This window comes from Manis pentadactyla, chromosome 3, assembly GCF_030020395.1.
Source record: "Manis pentadactyla isolate mManPen7 chromosome 3, mManPen7.hap1, whole genome shotgun sequence".
Lineage (NCBI taxonomy): Eukaryota > Metazoa > Chordata > Mammalia > Pholidota > Manidae > Manis > Manis pentadactyla.
The window spans coordinates 42040992-42059870 of NC_080021.1; the positions used below are offsets into that span (position 1 = coordinate 42040992).

The window sequence follows — 18879 nt, forward strand, 5'->3', positions numbered from 1 at the left end:
TCTTTGTTGCTTTTTAAAGTAGTTGTAATTTCAGTCCCATTTTAATCAAGATAGTCACAGAACCATATGCTGTTTTCTAAGTAATGCTTTGGATCAGACCAAATAGCTAAACCTAATGGCAGTGTGTGTATCTTCTAGTGGTAAAAACAACTGTTTTGCTGGCTGACATAAATGACTTCAATACAGTCAATGAAATCTACAAACACTGTAAGTGATTTGGCTTTATTCCTATTTTCTGTTTTAAAGAGAAGTGAATTTGTTGACCTTAATGAGTCTCCATTATGACCTAAAAGTAATAGGAGGTGCTAAAGAATTGGTTATAGATCCTGTCCTAAAAGAAGTAATAGTCTGTTTGGAAATATACAGTGTGCCTCATGGGAAAAAAAAAAAAGCCCTTCTAATTATTTCTTTAAACACGTATTTATTATTGTTACGATATAGTCTAGTGACTGGCTCTCTCAGGATTATTAGCTGGTTCGTTACTTAATACAGTTTTATGCCTTGGTTTCCTCATATGCAAATGGGGATAAAACCTTACAGGGTTGTTGGACTGCTTAGACAAGTTAATACAACCTGTAAACACATTAGAACAAATGCTGGCATGTCGTAAGCGCTCAGTAAAAGTTGTCTGTTACTAACATTGTTGTCCAATGGGGAAAACAAGTATCCCTATCACCTGGTGAGATGAGACAAACGTATAATAACATGGAAAAGCTTCATAACCTATTCTGTCCTGAAGAAATGCCTAGAGTGGACCAAAGTTAGCAGTGAAAGTACTTGCCAGAAATGGCTGGAGATGGGCAGCTGTTTCCTATTTACAAGATTATTTTATAAGTATTCCTTTAAAAACAAAACCCCATTCATGTCAAATGAGAGCAACATGTCAGAGTATGTGTGTAACTATTTTCATTTTTTTCCCAGAAAGCTAAGATGCTTTAAAAAGTTTTAAATATCAGGAATTATATGGCAAAATATTTAATCAAACAAATATGAATGGGAGCTTTTTTTCAGTGTTGCTTATATATAAGAACAAATCTATGACAAATCTGTGAAGCACTTACCAGATTACTGATTATGCAGTGCTGAGTAGCGATATGGTATCTGAAAACTAAAACAAAATTCTTTTAAATTTAGATTTCAAGAGTAGTTTTCCTGCAAGAGCTGCTTACCAGGTTGCTTCTTTGCCCAAAGTAAGTACCGTTTAAACTGACTGTCTTGCCGGAAGGTTTCAGCCCAAGGCAAATTCACCCTTGATTTGGGAGACTGAAAAATGACAGTTGAATGTCCTTGGGGTGAAAGGGTTTATACCCAACTTTATTCCCACAGTGGCAGGTCAAGTGCTAGAATCCCGTCTGCCTCAGAGCAAGTCTGCATGTAACAAGCAGATCTCTGCCTCTGGGCCTCTCCGTCCCCTCAGCCATCTCAGTCTCTGTCCTCAGCGCTGCCACCACTCCAGCCTCTGCTCTCCTGCAGCCGTGCAGTGCAGAGACCTGGGTGGTGCTCTTTATATAGAGTCAATAATAACGTATTGCCCACACGTGTGCAGTGAGCAAGGTGACCAGGGTCAGGTGAGAATCATGGCCATAGGAACTTCCATTTTGTCTGCAATGACCAATGTATCAAAATTTTTAACTTCTCTGTTGTTTTCTGAATACAACAAACTAACACTGTAGTGGGAAATTTTTTAAAGGAAAATAGTCAGTGCTACTAAGTTCTAGGAACTTAAAGTCTAAAAGGAAACAACCAATATTACATGCATGGGGAAAAAATTAAGGAATTTTTCAAATATTTGTCTTAAAAATTAAGGAAACTAAAAATTAAGGCTACACATGAACATGAACACAACAGAAACAGAGCACTTCAATTGTAAGAAAAAGTGAAATAGCTGCTGTATTGTTTTGATGTTACTTAACTATAAACTGAGCCAGGTTTGTGAGTTCTGCAGTAAAATTTCACTTGGTTAGTGTATAATACCAAATCTAGACTTTTCATTGGAAAAAATAATCTCAAAACCAGTGGCTCACATATTTTTCACCATTCTTATTTTGGTCTTCTAACCTAACTATAAGCTCTTCCTGTGCCCCTTAGCAACACAACTTTCCTATTTTGACTTCCACTTGTAATTTTCCTCTAAAGTATCTTATGTGACTGGCATTTTTATTGCTTTAATTGGTTGTTACTTGGAATGGCCAATATCATCAAACTTATTAAGGTATCGGGTATAGTAGAAGCAGTTCTGAACTTGAAGTCACAAGACGTGGGCTTGAACCTCTGCTACTGAGCTTTGTGTCCTGGGCAGGTTAAATAACTTCTCTAACTTCAGCATATCATTCTCTGAATTGAGAGATCACCTGTCTAATAGAGCCGCTGGGAGAGTCACATGCGCTAGTGTGTATGAACGTGTTTCTCATGGTAACCTGGCCTGTCACAGGTTCTTAGTGACTATTTTTCCCCTCCTTTCCTTCTTTGTAAAAATTAATTCTAAAAGCACTGTAGTTCTGTTAGGTGGATATGCTTTGAGTAGGTATTATGGCTTGCTCTTAATTTGTAAAAAAATAATCTAAACATTGCTTCATTATTTTCCTTACAGGGAGGCCGTGTGGAGATTGAAGCAGTGGCCATCCAAGGACCTCTCACAACAGCATCACTATAAGTGTTATTTATATAACACATAATTATAATACTTATTTCTGGAATTTTAATAATGTTTTTAAGTTAACATCTGATCTTTACAATTGATGTTGAAAAGTGTAAGATTGACTAAAGTACCTGAAGCTATTATGGAAATACCATATATTAAGGGGAATTGAACATGAATTGAAGATTAGATGATGAATCCAGTTACTGATGTTATAAATTAACACTTATGTGCACTCATATTACTGGATGTGGGAAAAGAAATGTGCATTACAGTTACCCAAATAAATAAATGTAAAGGGAAATAACATGTAGGAAAGATGAGTCAGTATTGCTGAGAAATAATAAAGCGCACATTTAATTCATTAAATCCTATTAATTGAATGATGTGAAATAAATAGTTCTCATGTCAGATATATGATTCTGCTTCTACTTGAGTAAAGTTAAAGTATTTAACTTTGAGTAGTAAAGGGAGTTATAGGAGAAAGTGGACCAAAATTTTATATAGATAATATTTTTCTAATGGAAATAAACATGCAGATTTTCCTTGGTGTGATTCTGTTCACTTATTTTTAGCAGCTTAATTTACACATTAAAGCATATTACTTAATTAAAGGCAGGAAGAACCAGGGCATTAAAACTCCCAACTGTTTTTTCTTCTCAGAGCTTATTTCTGACTTTGTACATTTTACATTATTCAGGGTGTGTGTAACCATTTTGTGTTTGTTCTTTAAAGTCTTTTAATGTTTTTAGACCATTACTAAGTGAATACCTGGTTGTTATAGAACAAATCCCAGCACAGAATTACACAGATGAAACAGTAGAAGTCCCTTTCATTCACTCTGCAGTCCACTTACCTCCCCAAAGAGAACTGCTGCTAAAAGTTTGAGCAGATAGTTTTCTGTTCATTACAAACCTATCATCTGGTATGGTTTTGGCTTGTTTACATACATGGAACATTACTGCCTATATTATTCTACAGATTGCTTTCTTCTGTCTTGAGGATCCTCTATATAAATACATCAAAATTTACCTCATCTTCAAAACTGTTGCAGAGTGCTCCTATGTGTGCATATGCCTTCAGTGGTTTAACGATTCCTGCCAACAATTTGATGTTTTCAAAATTATGAAAGCAATGCTGCCATAACCTTTTTACATCCATGTATTTGTTTCAAGCTATTTTAGGAATGTTTTGCTAACTTGAAAAGCTCAGTCAACCAAGTGGTAGTCTTAGAGGCAGTTAAGAATAGCAGCCGTAAAACACAAAAGACCCTGAATAGCCAAAGCAATCCTGAGAAGGAAGAATAAAGCAGGGGGAGGGATCTTGCCTCCCAACTTCAAGCTCTACTACAAAGCCACAGTAATCAAGACAATTTGGTACTGGCACAAGAACAGAGCCACAGACCAGTGGAACAGAATGGAGAGTCCAGATATTAATCCAAGCATATATGGTCAACTAATAAACGATAAAGGAGCCATGGACATACAATGGGGAAATGACAGCCTCTTCAACAGCTGGTGTTGGCAAAACTGGACAGCTACATGTAAGAGAATGAAACTGGATCATTGTCTAACCCCACACACAATAGTAAATCGAAATGGATCAAAGACCTCAATGTAAGTTATGAAACCATAAAACTTAGAAAAAAACATTGGCAAAAATCTCTTGGACATAAATATGAGCAACTTCTTCATGAACATATCTCCCTGGGCAAGGGAAACAAAAGCAAAAATGAACAAGTGTGACTATATCAAGCTGAAAAGCTTCTGTACAGCAAAGACATCATCAATAGAACAAAAAGGCATCCTACACTATTGGACAATATATTGATAAATGACAGATCCGATAAAGGATTGACATCCAAAATATATAAAGAGCTCACACACCTCAACAAACAAAAAGCAAGTAATCCAATTAAAAAATGGGCACAGCTAACGGGTTTTCTTGGTTTCACTGGAGATGGCTGGTAATTACAGGTATGCTTTGGTTATGTAACTATACTCCTATTATGTTAATGTGTGTGCACAATTTAATTAGTAGTTTAAAACTTATACATGCTGAAGTTACTCTACAAGAAGATATGTCAAAGAAATAAGTAATCTTCCCATGTTTTCTTCCGCCTGCTACTTCTATAGCTTTTCTTCTTCCTTCCTAATTACAACCCTTGAATAGAATTCGTGCCTCATATCAAATTTACCGAGTATCATAATTCTTCCAAGTGGTAAAGATACCTCAAGACAAATGCTGGGCATAGAAGCCACAGGGCATAAATATGCAAAGAAGTAAAAAGCTAACCTTTTCAAACAATATTGCTTCTCTCTCACTTACCAACTTTACATTTCCCTGTATGGCCCCGGAAGATGACTGGTTAGCCAGAGACGGGTAAGATTCCTCAAGGGAGGGACAACCTAAGACAGGCACAGTCGCAGGGGGGCCATCAGGTGAGAAATTGGGGATCAACAGAGGTGAGGCTTAGAACCTCACCCCCCCTGTTCTGAGGGAAATCTTCTGCATATGTGGATGTTTTATTGCCCTTGTCTAGCTTGGATTAACACATAGTCTACAGGCACACACCTGATCATCTACATTTGCTCTCTTACAACACTAAACTATGTTTTCTACCTTTATCTTGTATCTACCTACCACTTCTGCATTTTATTAAAAATAATAATAATAAAGAGAGAAATGTGGTATCCACATATAAATCAAGTATAAAAATCAAATGAGTATTCATATTTGAACTGTTTATAGTTCATAATGCATGAGCAAAACCGAAAGCTTCTGTGATGACTGCCCTTGTAATGTTCACCATGTAACTTATTCACTATGTAAGAATTTGTTCTCCATGTAAGAACTTGTTTGTTATGCTTCAGAAGATTGGAGACTGATGAAAATTAGGCTTGGGGTGGATTAATGATTGTGCATTAAGCATTGACCCCCCTATACAGAATTTTATTTTTGTTAACAACCATTTGATCAATAAATATGAGAGATGCCCTCACACACACACACAAAAAAAAATATATATATATATACTTCCAATTGTAAAATAAATAAGTAATCGGGATGTAATGTATAGCATAAGGAATATAGTCAAAATATTGTAACAACTTGGTATGGTGATAGCTGGTACCTAGAATTACCATGTATATAAATGTTGAATCACTGTGTTGTACACCTGAAACTAATGTAATACTGTGTGTCAACTACCCTTCAATAAAAAAATAATTATCTACAAAAAAAAAAAAATGGGCACAGGATCTGAACAGACAGTTCTCCAAAAAAGAAATTCAGATGGCCAACAGACACATGAAAAGATGTTTCACATCGCTAATTATCAGAGAAATGCAAATTAAAACCACAATGAGATACCACCTCACACCAGTTAGGATGGCCACCATCCAAAAGACAAACAACAACAAATATTGGCGAGGTTGTGAAGAAAGAGGAACCCTCCTACACTGCTGATGGGAATGTAAATTAGTTCAAACATTGTGGAAAGCAGTATGGAGGTTCCTCAAAAAGCTCAAAATAGAAATACCATTTGACCCAGGAATTCCACTTCTAGGAATTTACCCTAAGAATGCAGCAGCCCAGTTTGAAAAAGACAGATGCACCCCTATGTTTATCACAGCACTATTTACAATAGCCAAGAAATGGAAGCAACCTACATGTCCATCAGTAGATGAATGGATAAAGAAGATGTGGTACATATACACAATGGAATATTATTCAGCCATAAGAAGTAAACAAATCCTATAATTTGCAACAACATGGATGGAGCTAGAGGGTATTATGCTCAGTGAAATAAGCCAGGCAGAGAAAGACAAGTACCAAATGATTTCACTCATCTGTGGAGTATAAGAACAAAGTAAAACTGAAGGAACAAAACAGCAGCAGAATCACAGAACCCAAGAAGGAACTAACAGTTACCAAAGGGAAAGTCACTGGGGAGGATGGGTGGGAAGGGAGGGATAAGGGCAGGGAAAAAGAAAGGGGGCATTACAATTAGCATGTATAGTGTGGGGTGCGGTTACAGGGAGGGCTGTGCAACACAGAGAAGACAGGTGGTGATTCTACAGCATCTTGCTATGCTGATGGACAGTGACTGTAGTGGGGTGTTGGGGGGGGGACTTGGTGAAGGGGGGAAGCCTGGTAAACATAGTGTTCTTCATGTAATTGTAGATTAATGATATCAAGAAAAAAAAATTGGTGCAAATAAAAATAAAATAAAAAATAAAAAACGGAAGGAACAAGACAGCAGCAGACTCACAGAACCCAAGAATCGACTAACACTTACTAAAGGGAAAGGGACTGGGGAGGATGGGTGGGAAGGGAGGGATAAGGGGGAAAAGGTGGGGGGGCATTACTATTAGTGGACATAATGTATGGGGAGGGCTGTACAACATAGAGAAGACAAGTAGTGATTCTATAGCATCTTACTATGTTGATGGACAGTGAATGCAATGGGGTATGTGGGGGGGACTTGGTGATGGGGGAAGTCTAGTAAACAATGTTCCTCCTGCAATTGTAGATTAATGATACCAAAACAAAAAAAGAATAACAAAGAAATGTTACACTCTTAGGTAGTAAGGAAGTTAACCTTGAACTTTGGTAACCATGAATCTAAAGTCTGCAATGGCAATAAGTACACACCTATCGATAATCACCCTAAATGTAAATGGACTGAATGCACCAATCAAAAGACATAGAGTCACTGAATGGATAAAAAACAAGACCCATTTATATGCTGCCTACAAGAGACTCACTTTAAACACAAAGACATACACAGACTAAAAGTGAAGGGATGGAAAAAGATATTTCATGCAACTAATAGAAAAAAGGAGGAGTTGCAGTACTAGTATCAGACAAAATAGACTTCAAAACAAAGAAAGTCAAAAGAGACAAAGAAGGACACTACATAATGATAAAGGGGTCAATCCAACAAGAAGATATAACCATTAAAAATATCTATGCCCCCAACAGAGGAGCACCTACATATGTGAAACAAATACTAACAATAAAAGGGGAAATAGAATGCAATGCATTCATTCTATGAGACTTCAACACTGCACTCACTCTGAAGGACAGATCAACCAGACAGAAAATAAGTAAGGACACAGAGACACTAAACAGCACATTAGAACAGATGGACCTAACAGACACATCTACAGAACTCTACCCCCAAAAGCAGCAGAATACACATTCTTCTCAAGTACACATGGAACATGTTCAAGAATAGATCATATACTATGCCACAAAAAGATGCACAAAAAAAGATTGTAATTCTATCAACCACCTCAGAACACAAAGGTATGAAAGTAGATATAAATTACACAAATAAAATGAAAAATCCCACAAACACATGGAGGCTTCACAACATGCTCCTAAATAACCAGTGGATCAATGACCAACTAAAAACAGACATCAAGCACTATATGCAGGCAAATGACAACAATAATTCAACACTGCAAAATCTGTGGGACACAGCCAAAGCTGTGCTAAGAGAAAAGTATATTGCAATACAGGCCTACCTCAGGAAAGAAGAACAATCCCATATAAGCAGTCTAAACTCACAATTAATGAAACTAGAAAAAGAAGAACAGGAGTGGAGCCAAGATGGCGGCATGAGTAGAGCAGCAGAAATCTCCTCCCAAAACCACATATATCTATGAAAATATAACAAAGACAACTCTTCCTAGAATAAAGACCAGAGGACACACGACAACATCCAGACCACATCCGCACCTGAGAGAACCCAGTGCCTCGTAAAGGGGGTAAGATACAAGCCCCGGCCTGGCGGGACCTGAGCGCCCCTCCCCCCAGCTCCCAGTGGGAGAAGAGTAGGCAAAGCGGGAGGGAGACGGAGCCCAGGACTGCTGAACACCCAGCCCCGGCCATCCGGGCCAGAGTGCAGGGCCCTGGATACTAGGAAAACAGGGCAGCAAGAACAGTGAGCGGGCACTGGAGGCTGGGCGACAGAGGACATAAGAAAAGCGAGTGGCCATTTTTTTTTTTTTTTTTTTTCTGTTTCCTTTTGGCAAGCACTTTTTGGAAGTCTTAAAGGGATAGGGACCCCAATACTAGGGAAACAGGGCAGCAAGAACCGTGAGCAGATGCATGAGGCTGGCGCCGGAGAATAAAGAAATACGAGCGGCCATTTTTTATATACTTTTTTTTTTTTAATTTTTTAATTTTTTTTTTTTTCTGTGGTCGTTGTTTTGTTCTGGCGGGTGCTTTTTGGAAGTCTTCAAGGGGCAGGGCGGGACACTTAATCCAGAGGTAGGGAATCCGGGGATCTCTGGGCACCTTAACCCCTGGGCTGCAGGGAGCAGGGAAGCCCCTTATGGAGATAAATAGCCTCCCGGCAGCACCCCCTCCAACGGGAATCCACCACTTCGGAGTAGCTGCCCGAGCCAGGCCACGCCCACAGCAACAGCGGAGATAAACTCCATAGCAACCGGGCAGGAAGCAGAAACCCTGTCTGCGCACAGCTACCCAGAACAAGCCACTAGAGGTCGCTGTTCTCCCAGGAGAGGAGGGCCACAAACCAACAAGAAGGGAAGTTCCTCCAGCCGTCACTAGTCCCAGCTCGGCAAACTATTCCTATCACCAAGAAAAGACAAAATTACAGGCAAACCAAGATCACAGAGACACCAGAGAAGGAGACAGACCTAACCAGTCTTCCTGACAAAGAATTCAAAATAAAAATCATAAACATGCTGACAGAGATGCAGAGAAATACGCAAGAGAAATGGGATGAAGTCCGGAGGGAGATCACAGGTGCCAGAAAGGAGATCACAGAAACAAAACAAACTCTGGAAGGGTTTATAAGCAGAATGGATAGGATGCAAGAGGCCATTGATGGAATTGAAACCAGAGAACAGGAACGCATAGAAGCTGACATAGAGAGAGATAAAAGGATCTCCAGGAATGAAACAATATTAAGAGAACTGTGTGAGCAATCCAAAAGGAACAATATCCGTATTATAGGGGTACCAGAAGAAGAAGAGAGAGGAAAAGAGATGGAAAGTATCTTAGAAGAAATAATTGCTGAAAACGTCCCCAAACTGGGGGAGGAAATAATTGAACAGACCACGGAAATGCACAGAACCCCCAACAGAAAGGATCCAAGGAGGACAACACCAAGCACATAATAATTAAAATGGCAAAGATCAAGGACAAGGAAAGAGTTTTAAAGGCAGCTAGAGAAAAAAGGTTACCTATAAAGGAAAACCCATCAGGCTAACATCAGACTTCTTGACAGAAACCCTACAGGCCAGAAGAGAATGGCATGATATATTTAATGCAATGAAACAGAAGGGCCTTGAACCAAGGATACAGTATCCAGCACGACTATCATTTAAATATGACGGTGGGATTACACAATTCCAAGACAAGCAAAACCTGAGGGAATTTGCTTCCCACAAACCACCTCTACAGGGTATCTTACAAGGACTGCTCTAGATGGGAGCACTCCTAGAAAGGGCACAGCACAAAACACCCAACATATGAAGAATGGAGGAGGAGGAATAAGAAGGGAGAGAAGAAAAGAATCTCCAGACAGTGTATATAACAGCTCAATAAGTGAGCTAAGTTAGGCGGTAAGATACTAAAGAGGCTAACCTTGAACCTTTGGTAACCAGAATTTAAAGCCTGCAATGGCAATAAGTACATATCTTTCAATAGTCACCCTAAATGTAAATGGACTGAATGCACCAATCAAAAGACACAGAGTAACAGAATGGATAAAAAAGCAAGACCCATCTATATGCTGCTTACAAGAAACTCACCTCAAACCCAAAGACATGTACAGACTAAAAGTCAAGGGATGGAAAAACATATTTCAGGCAAACAACAGTGAGAAGAAAGCAGGGGTTGCAATACTAATATCAGACAAAAAAGACTTCAAAACAAAGAAAGTAACAAGAGATAAAGAAGGACACTACATAATGATAAAGGGCTCAGTCCAACAAGAGGATATAACCATTCTAAATATATATGCACCCAACACAGGAGCACCAGCATATGTGAAACAAATACTAACAGAACTAAAGGGGGAAATAGACTGCAATGGATTCATTCTAGGAGACTTCAACACACCACTCACCCCAAAGGATAGATCCACTGGGCAGAAAATAAGTAAGGACACGGAAGCACTGAACAACACAGTAGAGCAGATGGACCTAATAGACATCTATAGAACTCTACATCCAAAAGCAACAGGATACACATTCTTCTCAAGTGCACATGGTACATTCTCCAGAATAGACCACATACTAGGACACAAAAAGAGCCTCAGTAAATTCCAAAAGATTGAAATCTTACCAACCAACTTTTCAGACCACAAAGGCATAAAACTAGAAATAAACTGTACAAAGAAAGCAAAGAGGCTCACAAACACATGGAGGCTTAACAACATGCTCCTAAATAATCAATGGATCAATGACCAAATCAAAATGGAGATGCAGCAATATATGGAAACAAATGACAACAACAACACTAAGTCCCAACTTCTGTGGGACACAGCAAAAGCAGTCCTCAGAGGAAAGTAAATAGCAATCCAAGCATATTCAAAAAAGGAAGAACAATCCCAAATGAATGGTCTTATGTTACAATTATTGAAATTGGAAAAAGAAGAACAAATGAGGCCTAAGGTCAGCAGCAGGAGGGACATAATAAAGATCAGAGAAGAAATAAATAAAATTGAGAAGAATAAAACAATAGCAAAAATGAATGAAACCAAGAGCTGGTTCTTCAAGAAAATTAACAAAATAGATAAGCCTCTAGCCAGACTTATTAAGAGGAAAAGAGAGTCAACACAAATCAACAGTATCAGAAACAAGAAAGGAAAAATCACGATGGACCCCACAGAAATACAAAGAATTATTAGAGAATACTATGAAAACCTATATGCTAACAAGCTGGGAAACCTAGGAGACATGGACAACTTCCTAGAAAAATACAACCTCCCAAGACTGACCCAGAAAGAAACAGAAAAGCTAAACAGACCAATTACCGGCAACTAAATTGAAGCAGTAATCAAAAAACTACCAAAGGACAAAAACCCCGGGCCAGATGGATTTACCTTGGAATTTTATCAGACATACAGGGAAGACATAATACCCATTCTCCTTAAAGTTTTCCAAAAAATAGAGGAGGAGGGGATACTCCCAAACTCATTCTATGAAGCTAATATCACCCTAATACCAAAACCAGGCAAAGACCCCACCAAAAAAGAAAACTAAAGACCAATATCCCTGATGAATGTAGATGCAAAAATACTCAACAAAATATTAGCAAACCAAATTCAAAAATACATCAAAAGGATCGTACACCATGACCAAGTGGGATTCATCCCAGGGATGCAAGGATGGTACAACATTCAAAAGTCCATCAACATCATCCACCACATCAACAAAAAGAAAGACAAAAACCACATGATCATCTCCATAGATGCTGAAAAAGCATTTGACAGAGTTCAACATCCATTTATGATAAAAACTCTCAGCAAAATGGGTATAGAGGGCAAGTACCTCAACATAATAAAGGCCATCTATGATAAACCCACAGCCAACATTATATTGAACAGCGAGAAGCTGAAAGCATTTCCTCTGAGATCAGGAACTAGACAGGGATGCCCACTCTCTCCACTATTATTTAACATAGTACTGGAGGTCCTAGCCATGGCAATCAGACAAAACAAAAAAATACAAGTAATCCAGATTGGTAAAGAAGAAGTCAAACTGTCACTATTTGCAGGTGACATGATATTGTACATAAAAAACCCTAAAGACTCCACCCCAAAACTACTAGAACTGATGTCGGAATACAGCAAAGTTGCAGGATACAAAATCAACACACAGAAATCTGTGGCTTTCCTATACACTAACAATGAACCAACAGAAAGAGAAATCAGGAAAACAACTCCATTCACAATTGCATCAAAAAAAATAAAATACCTAGGAATAAACCTAACCAAAGAAGTGAAAGACTAATACTCTGAAAACTACAAGTCACTCTTAAGAGAAATTAAAGGGGACACTAACAGATGGAAACTCATCCCATGCTCGTGGCTAGGAAGAATTAATATCGTCAAAATGGCCATCCTGCCCAAAGCAATATACAGATTTGATGCAATCCCTATGAAACTACCAGCAACATTCTTCAATGAACTGGAACAAATAATTCAAAAATTCATATGGAAACACCAAAGACCCTGAATAGCCAAAGCAATCCTGAGAAAGAAGAATAAAGTAGGGGGGATCTCACTCCCCAACTTCAAGCTCTACTATAAAGCCATAGTAATGAAGACAATTTGGTACTGGCACAAGAACAGAGCCACAGACCAATGGAACAGACTAGAGAATCCAGACATTAACCCAAACATATATGGTCAGTTAATATTTGATAAAGGAGCCATGGACATACAACGGCGAAATGACAGTCTCTTCAACAGATGGTGCTGGCAAAACTGGACAGCTACATGTAGGAGAATGAAACTGGACCATTGTCTAACCCCATATACAAAAGTAAACTCAAAATGGATCAAAGACCTGAATGTAAGTCATGAAACCATTAAACTCTTGGAAGAAAACATAGGCAAAAACCTCTTAGACATAAACATGAGTGACCTCTTCTTGAACATATCTCCCCGGGCAAGGAAAACAACAGCAAAAATGAACAAGTGGGACTATATTAAGCTGAAAAGCTTCTGTACAGCAAAAGACACCATCAATAGAACAAAAAGGAACCCTACAGTATGGGAGAATATATTTGAAAATGACACATCCGATAAAGGCTTGACGTCCAGAATATATAAAGAGCTCACATGCCTCAAGAAACAAAAATCAAATAATCCAATTAAAAAATGGGCAGAGGAACTGAACAGACAGTTCTCCAAAACAGAAATACAGATGGCCAACAGACACATGAAAAGATGCTCCACATCGCTAATTATCAGAGAAATGCAAATTAAAACTACAATGAGGTATCACCTCACACCAATAAGGATGGCTGCCATCCAAAAGACAAACCATAACAAATGTTGGCGAGGCTGTGGAGAAAGAGGAACCCTCCTACACTGCTGGTGGGAATGTAAATTAGTTCAACCATTGTGGAAAGCAGTATGGAGGTACATCAAAATGCTCAAAACAGACTTACCATTTGACCCAGGAATTGCACTCCTAGGAATTTACCCTAAGAACGCAGCAATCAAGTTTGAGAAAGACAGATGCACCCCTATGTTTATTGCAGCACTATTTACAATAGCCAAGAATTGGAAGCAACCTAAATGTCCATCGATAGATGACTGGATAAAGAAGATGTGGTACATATACACAATGGAATACTACTCAGCCATAAGAAAAGGGCAAATCCTACCATTTGCAGCAACATGGATGGAGCTGGAGGGTATTATGCTCAGTGAAACAAGCCAAGCGGAGAAAGAGAAATACCAAATGATTTCACTTATCTGTGGAATATAAGAACAAAGGAAAAACTGAAGGAACAAAACAGCAGCAGAATCACAGAACTCGAGAATGGACTAACAGGTACCAAAGGGAAAGGAACTGGGGAGGATGGGTGGGTAGGGAGGGATAAGTGGGGGGAAGAAGAAGGGGGTATTAAGATTAGCATGCATGGGGGGGTGGGAGAAAGGGGAGGGCTGTACAACACAGAGAAGGCAAGTAGTGATTCTACAACATTTTGCTATGCTGATGGACAGTGACTTTAAAGGGGTTTATAGGGGGGACCTGGTATAGGGGAGAGCCTAGTAAACATAATATTCGTCATGTAGTGTAGATTAATGATACCAAAGAAAAAAAAGGCAGTTCCTGTGTGGTGACCTCCAATGAGTTCTACACAAGGGTATAACGGGCATATAAAAGTGTAGGCAAAGGGTCTGTTTGTGTTTATACAGAGGATCAAAGCCTAATTGGGCTACCCTGAAAATGAACTAAGATACAATATGAAAAAGAACTTCCAACATCAGCACTCTCTGGAAGACTCATGCCAGAAGATGATCATCAAAAAACCCCAACAAAGATCCACGCACTGCTACAGGTGTAGATGCACTCATCCCACCAGTTCCTGGACTTGCCATGGGAATGAGGAAGGAGATATCTAAGCTGGCCTGTCCATACAGTAAAACAACAAATTTGACTGGATCTATACTGTTGGAACTCAACCAAGAATTAGGAGAAGTGCAAATTGTAGCGCTCCAAAATCTTACAACTACAGACTATTTACTGTTAAAAGAACATATGGGATGTGAACAGTCCCCAGGAATGGGTTGTTTTAATTTGCCTGATTTCTCTCAGACTGTTCAAGTTCAGTTGGACAATATCCACCATATCATAGATAAGTTTTCACAAATGCCTAAGGTGCCTAACTGGTTTTCTTGGTTTCACTGGAGATGGCTGGTAATTACAGGTATGCTTTGGTTATGTAACTATACTCCTATTATGTTAATGTGTGTGTGCAATTTAATTAGTAGTTTAAAACCTATACATGCTGAAGTTACTCTACAAGAAGATATGTCAAAGAAATAAGTAATCTTCCCATGTTTTCTTCCGCCTGCTACTTCTATAGCTTTTCTTCTTCCTTCCTAATTACAACCCTTGAATAGAATTCGTGCCTCATATCAAATTTACCGAGTATCATAATTCTTCCAAGTGGTAAAGATACCTCAAGACAAATGCTGGGCATAGAAGCCACACGGCATAAATATGCAAAGAAGTAAAAAGCTAACCTTTTCAAACAATAAGGCTTCTCTCTCACTTACCAACCTTACATTTCCCTGTATGGCTCTGGAAGATGACTGGTTAGCCAGAGACGGGTAAGATTCCTCAAGGGAGGAACAACCTAAGACAGGCACAGTCACAGGGGGGCCATCGGGTGAGAAATTGGGGATCAACAGAGGTGAGGCTTAGAACCTCACCCCCCCGTTCTGAGAGAAATCTTCTGCATACGTGGATGTTTTATTGCCCTTGTCTAGCTTGGATTAACACATAGTCTACAGGCACACACCTGATCATCTACATTTGCTGTCTTACAACACTAAACTATATTTTCTTCCTTTATCTTGTATCTACCTACCACTTCTGCATTTTATTAAAAATAATAATAATAAAGAGAGAAATGTGGTATCCACATATAAATCAAGTATAAAAATCAAATGAGTATTCATATTTGAACTGTTTATAGTTCATAATGCATGAGCAAAACCAAAAGTTTCTGTGATGACTGCCCTTGTACTGTTCACCATGTAAGAACTTATTCACTATGTAAGAATTTGTTCTCCACGTAAGAACTTGTTTGTTATGCTTCAGAAGATTGGAGACTGACTAAAATTAGGCCTGGGGTGGATTAATGATTGTGCATTGAGCATTGACTCCCCTATACAGAATTTTATTTTTGTTAACAACCATTTGATCAATAAATATGAGAGATGCCCTCAAAAAAAAAAAAAGAAAAAGAAAAAGAAAAAGAAAAACAAATGAGGCCCAAAGTCAGTAGAAGGAGGGACACAATAAAGATTAAAGCAGAAATAAATAAAATTGAAAAGAATAAAACAATAGAAAGAATCAGTGAAAGCAAGAGTTGGTTCTTTGAGAAAATAAACAAAATAGATAAAGCCCTAGCCAAACTTATCAAGAAAAAAAGAGTCTACACACATAAACAGAATCAGAAATGAGAAAGGAAAAATCACTATGGACACCACAGAAATACAAAGAATTATTAGAGAATACTATGAAAAATTATATGCTAACAAACTGGATAACCTAGAAGAAATGGACGACTTTCTAGAAAAATACAACCTTCCAAGGCTGACCAAGGAAGAAACAGAAAATCTGAACTGACCAATTACTAGCAACAAAATTGAATTGGTAATAAAAAAAAATTACCAAAGAACAAAACCTCTGAACCAGATAGCTTCACCACTGAATTATATCAAACATTTAGTGAAGACCTAATACCAATTCTCCTTAAAGTTGTCCAAAAAATAGAAGAGGAGGGAATACTTCCAAACTCATTCTATAAGGCCAGCATCACTGTAATACCAAAACCAGGCAAAGACACCACACACACAAAAATGAAAATTATAGACCAATATCCCTGATGAACATAGATGCAAAAATACTCAACAAAAGATTAGCAAACCGAATTCAAAAATACATAAAAAAGATCATTCATCATGATCAAGTAGGATTCATCCCAGGGATGCAAGGAAGGTACAATATTCAAAAATCCATCAACATCATCCACCACATCAACAAAAAGGACAAAAACTACATGATCATCTCCATAGATGCTGAAAACGCATTTGACAAAATTCAACATCCATTCATGATAAAAACTCTCAACAAAATGTGTATAAAGGGCAAGGACCTCAACTTAATAAAGGCCATATGTGACAAACCCACAGCCAACATTATACTTAACAGCAAGAAGCTGAAAGCTTTTAAGATTGGTAACAAGACAAGGATGCCCACTCTCCCACTTCTATTCAACATAGTAGTGGAGGTCCTAGCCATGGCAATTAGACATCACAAAGAAATAAAAGGCATCCACACTGGCAAAGAAGAACTTAAACTGTCCCTGTTTGCAGATGACATGATATTATACATAAAAAACCCTAAAGAATCCACTCCAAAACTACTAGATCTAATATCTGAATTCAGCAAAGTAGCAGGATACAAAATTAATACACAGAAATCTGTGGCATTCCTATACACTAACAATGAACTAGCAGAAAGAAAAATCAGGAAAACAATTCCATTCACAATTGCATCAAAAAGAATAAAATACATAGGAATAAACCTAACCAAAGAAGTGAAAGACCTATACTCTGAAAACTACAAGACACTCATGAGAGAAATTAAAGAAGACACCAATAAATGGAAACACATCCTGTGCTCATGGATAGGAAGAATTAATATTGTCAAAATGGCCATCTTGCCTAAAGCAATCTATAGATTCAATGCAATTCCTCTCAAAATACCAACAGCATGCTTCAATGAACTAGAGAAAATCATCCTAAAATTCATATGGAACCACAAAAGACCCTGAATAGCCAAAGCAATCCTGAGAAGGAAGAATAAGCAGGGGGAATTATGCTCTCTGACTTCAAGCTCTACTACAAAGCTACAGTAATCAAGACAATCTGGTACTGGCACAAGAGCAGACCCATAGACCAATGGAATATACTGGAGAGCGCTGATACAAACCCAACCATATATTGTCAATTAATATATGATAAAGGAGCCATGGACATACAATAGGGAAATGACAGCCTCTTCAACAGCTGGTGTTGGCAAAACTGGACAGCTACATGCAAGATAATGAAACTGGATTATTGTTTAATCCCATACACAAAAGTAAACTTGAAATGAATTGAAGACTTGAATGTAAATTATGAAACCATAAAACTCTTAGAAGACAACATAGGCTAACATCTCATGAATATAAGCACGAGCAACTTTTTCCTGAATGCATCTCCTCGAGAAAGGGAAACAAAAGCAAAAATGAACTCAGTGGACAACATCAAACTAAGAAGTTTCTGTATGGCAAAGGACACCATCAACAGAACAAAAAGGCCTCCTACAGTATGGGAGAATATATTCGTAAATGACATATCCAACAAGGGGTTAACATCCAAAATATATAAAGAACTTACACACCTCAACACCCAAAAAGCAAATAACCCAATTAACAAATGGGCAGAGGATATGAAGAGACAGTTCTCCAAAGAAGAAATTCACATGGCCAACCAACACATGAAAAGATGCTCCACATCACTAATCATCAGGGAAATGCAAACAAAAACTACAATGAGGTATCACCTCACACCAGTAAGGATGGCCACCATCCAAAAGACAAACAACAACAAATGTTGGCGAGGTTGCGGAGAAAGGGGAACCCTCCTACACTGTTGGTGGGAATGTAAATTAGTTCAACCATTGTGGAAAGCAGTATGGAGGTTCCTCAAAATGCTCAAAATAGACTTACCATTTGACCCAGGAATCCCACGCCTTGGAATTTACCCAAAGAATACAACTTCTCAGATTCAAAAAGACATATGCACCCCTATGTTTATCTCAGCACTTTTTACAAGAGCCAAGATATGGAAGCAACCTTAGTGTCCTTCAGTAGATGAATGGATAAAGAAGAGGTGGTACATGTACACAATGGAATACTATTCAGCCATAAGAAGAAAACAAATCCTACCATTTGCAACA

General features: G+C 38.3%; 2 protein-coding genes across 2 annotated transcripts in view; one reads left to right on the plus strand and one right to left on the minus strand.

The window, feature by feature from the left end:
• RIDA (reactive intermediate imine deaminase A homolog) overlaps positions 1-3188 on the plus strand; it is a 51598-nt gene extending 48410 nt beyond the window's left edge. Inside the window, exons 5-7 of the mRNA XM_036875750.2 lie at positions 139-207; positions 1135-1190; positions 2591-3188. Coding sequence (XP_036731645.2) covers positions 139-207; positions 1135-1190; positions 2591-2653 — 188 coding nt within the window. The 3' untranslated portion in view covers positions 2654-3188. The remainder of the gene's footprint in view (positions 1-138; positions 208-1134; positions 1191-2590) is intronic.
• The window catches only part of LOC118907323 (ribonucleases P/MRP protein subunit POP1), an 89381-nt gene that overhangs the window by 41145 nt on the left and 29357 nt on the right, over positions 1-18879 (minus strand). The window lies entirely within an intron of this gene.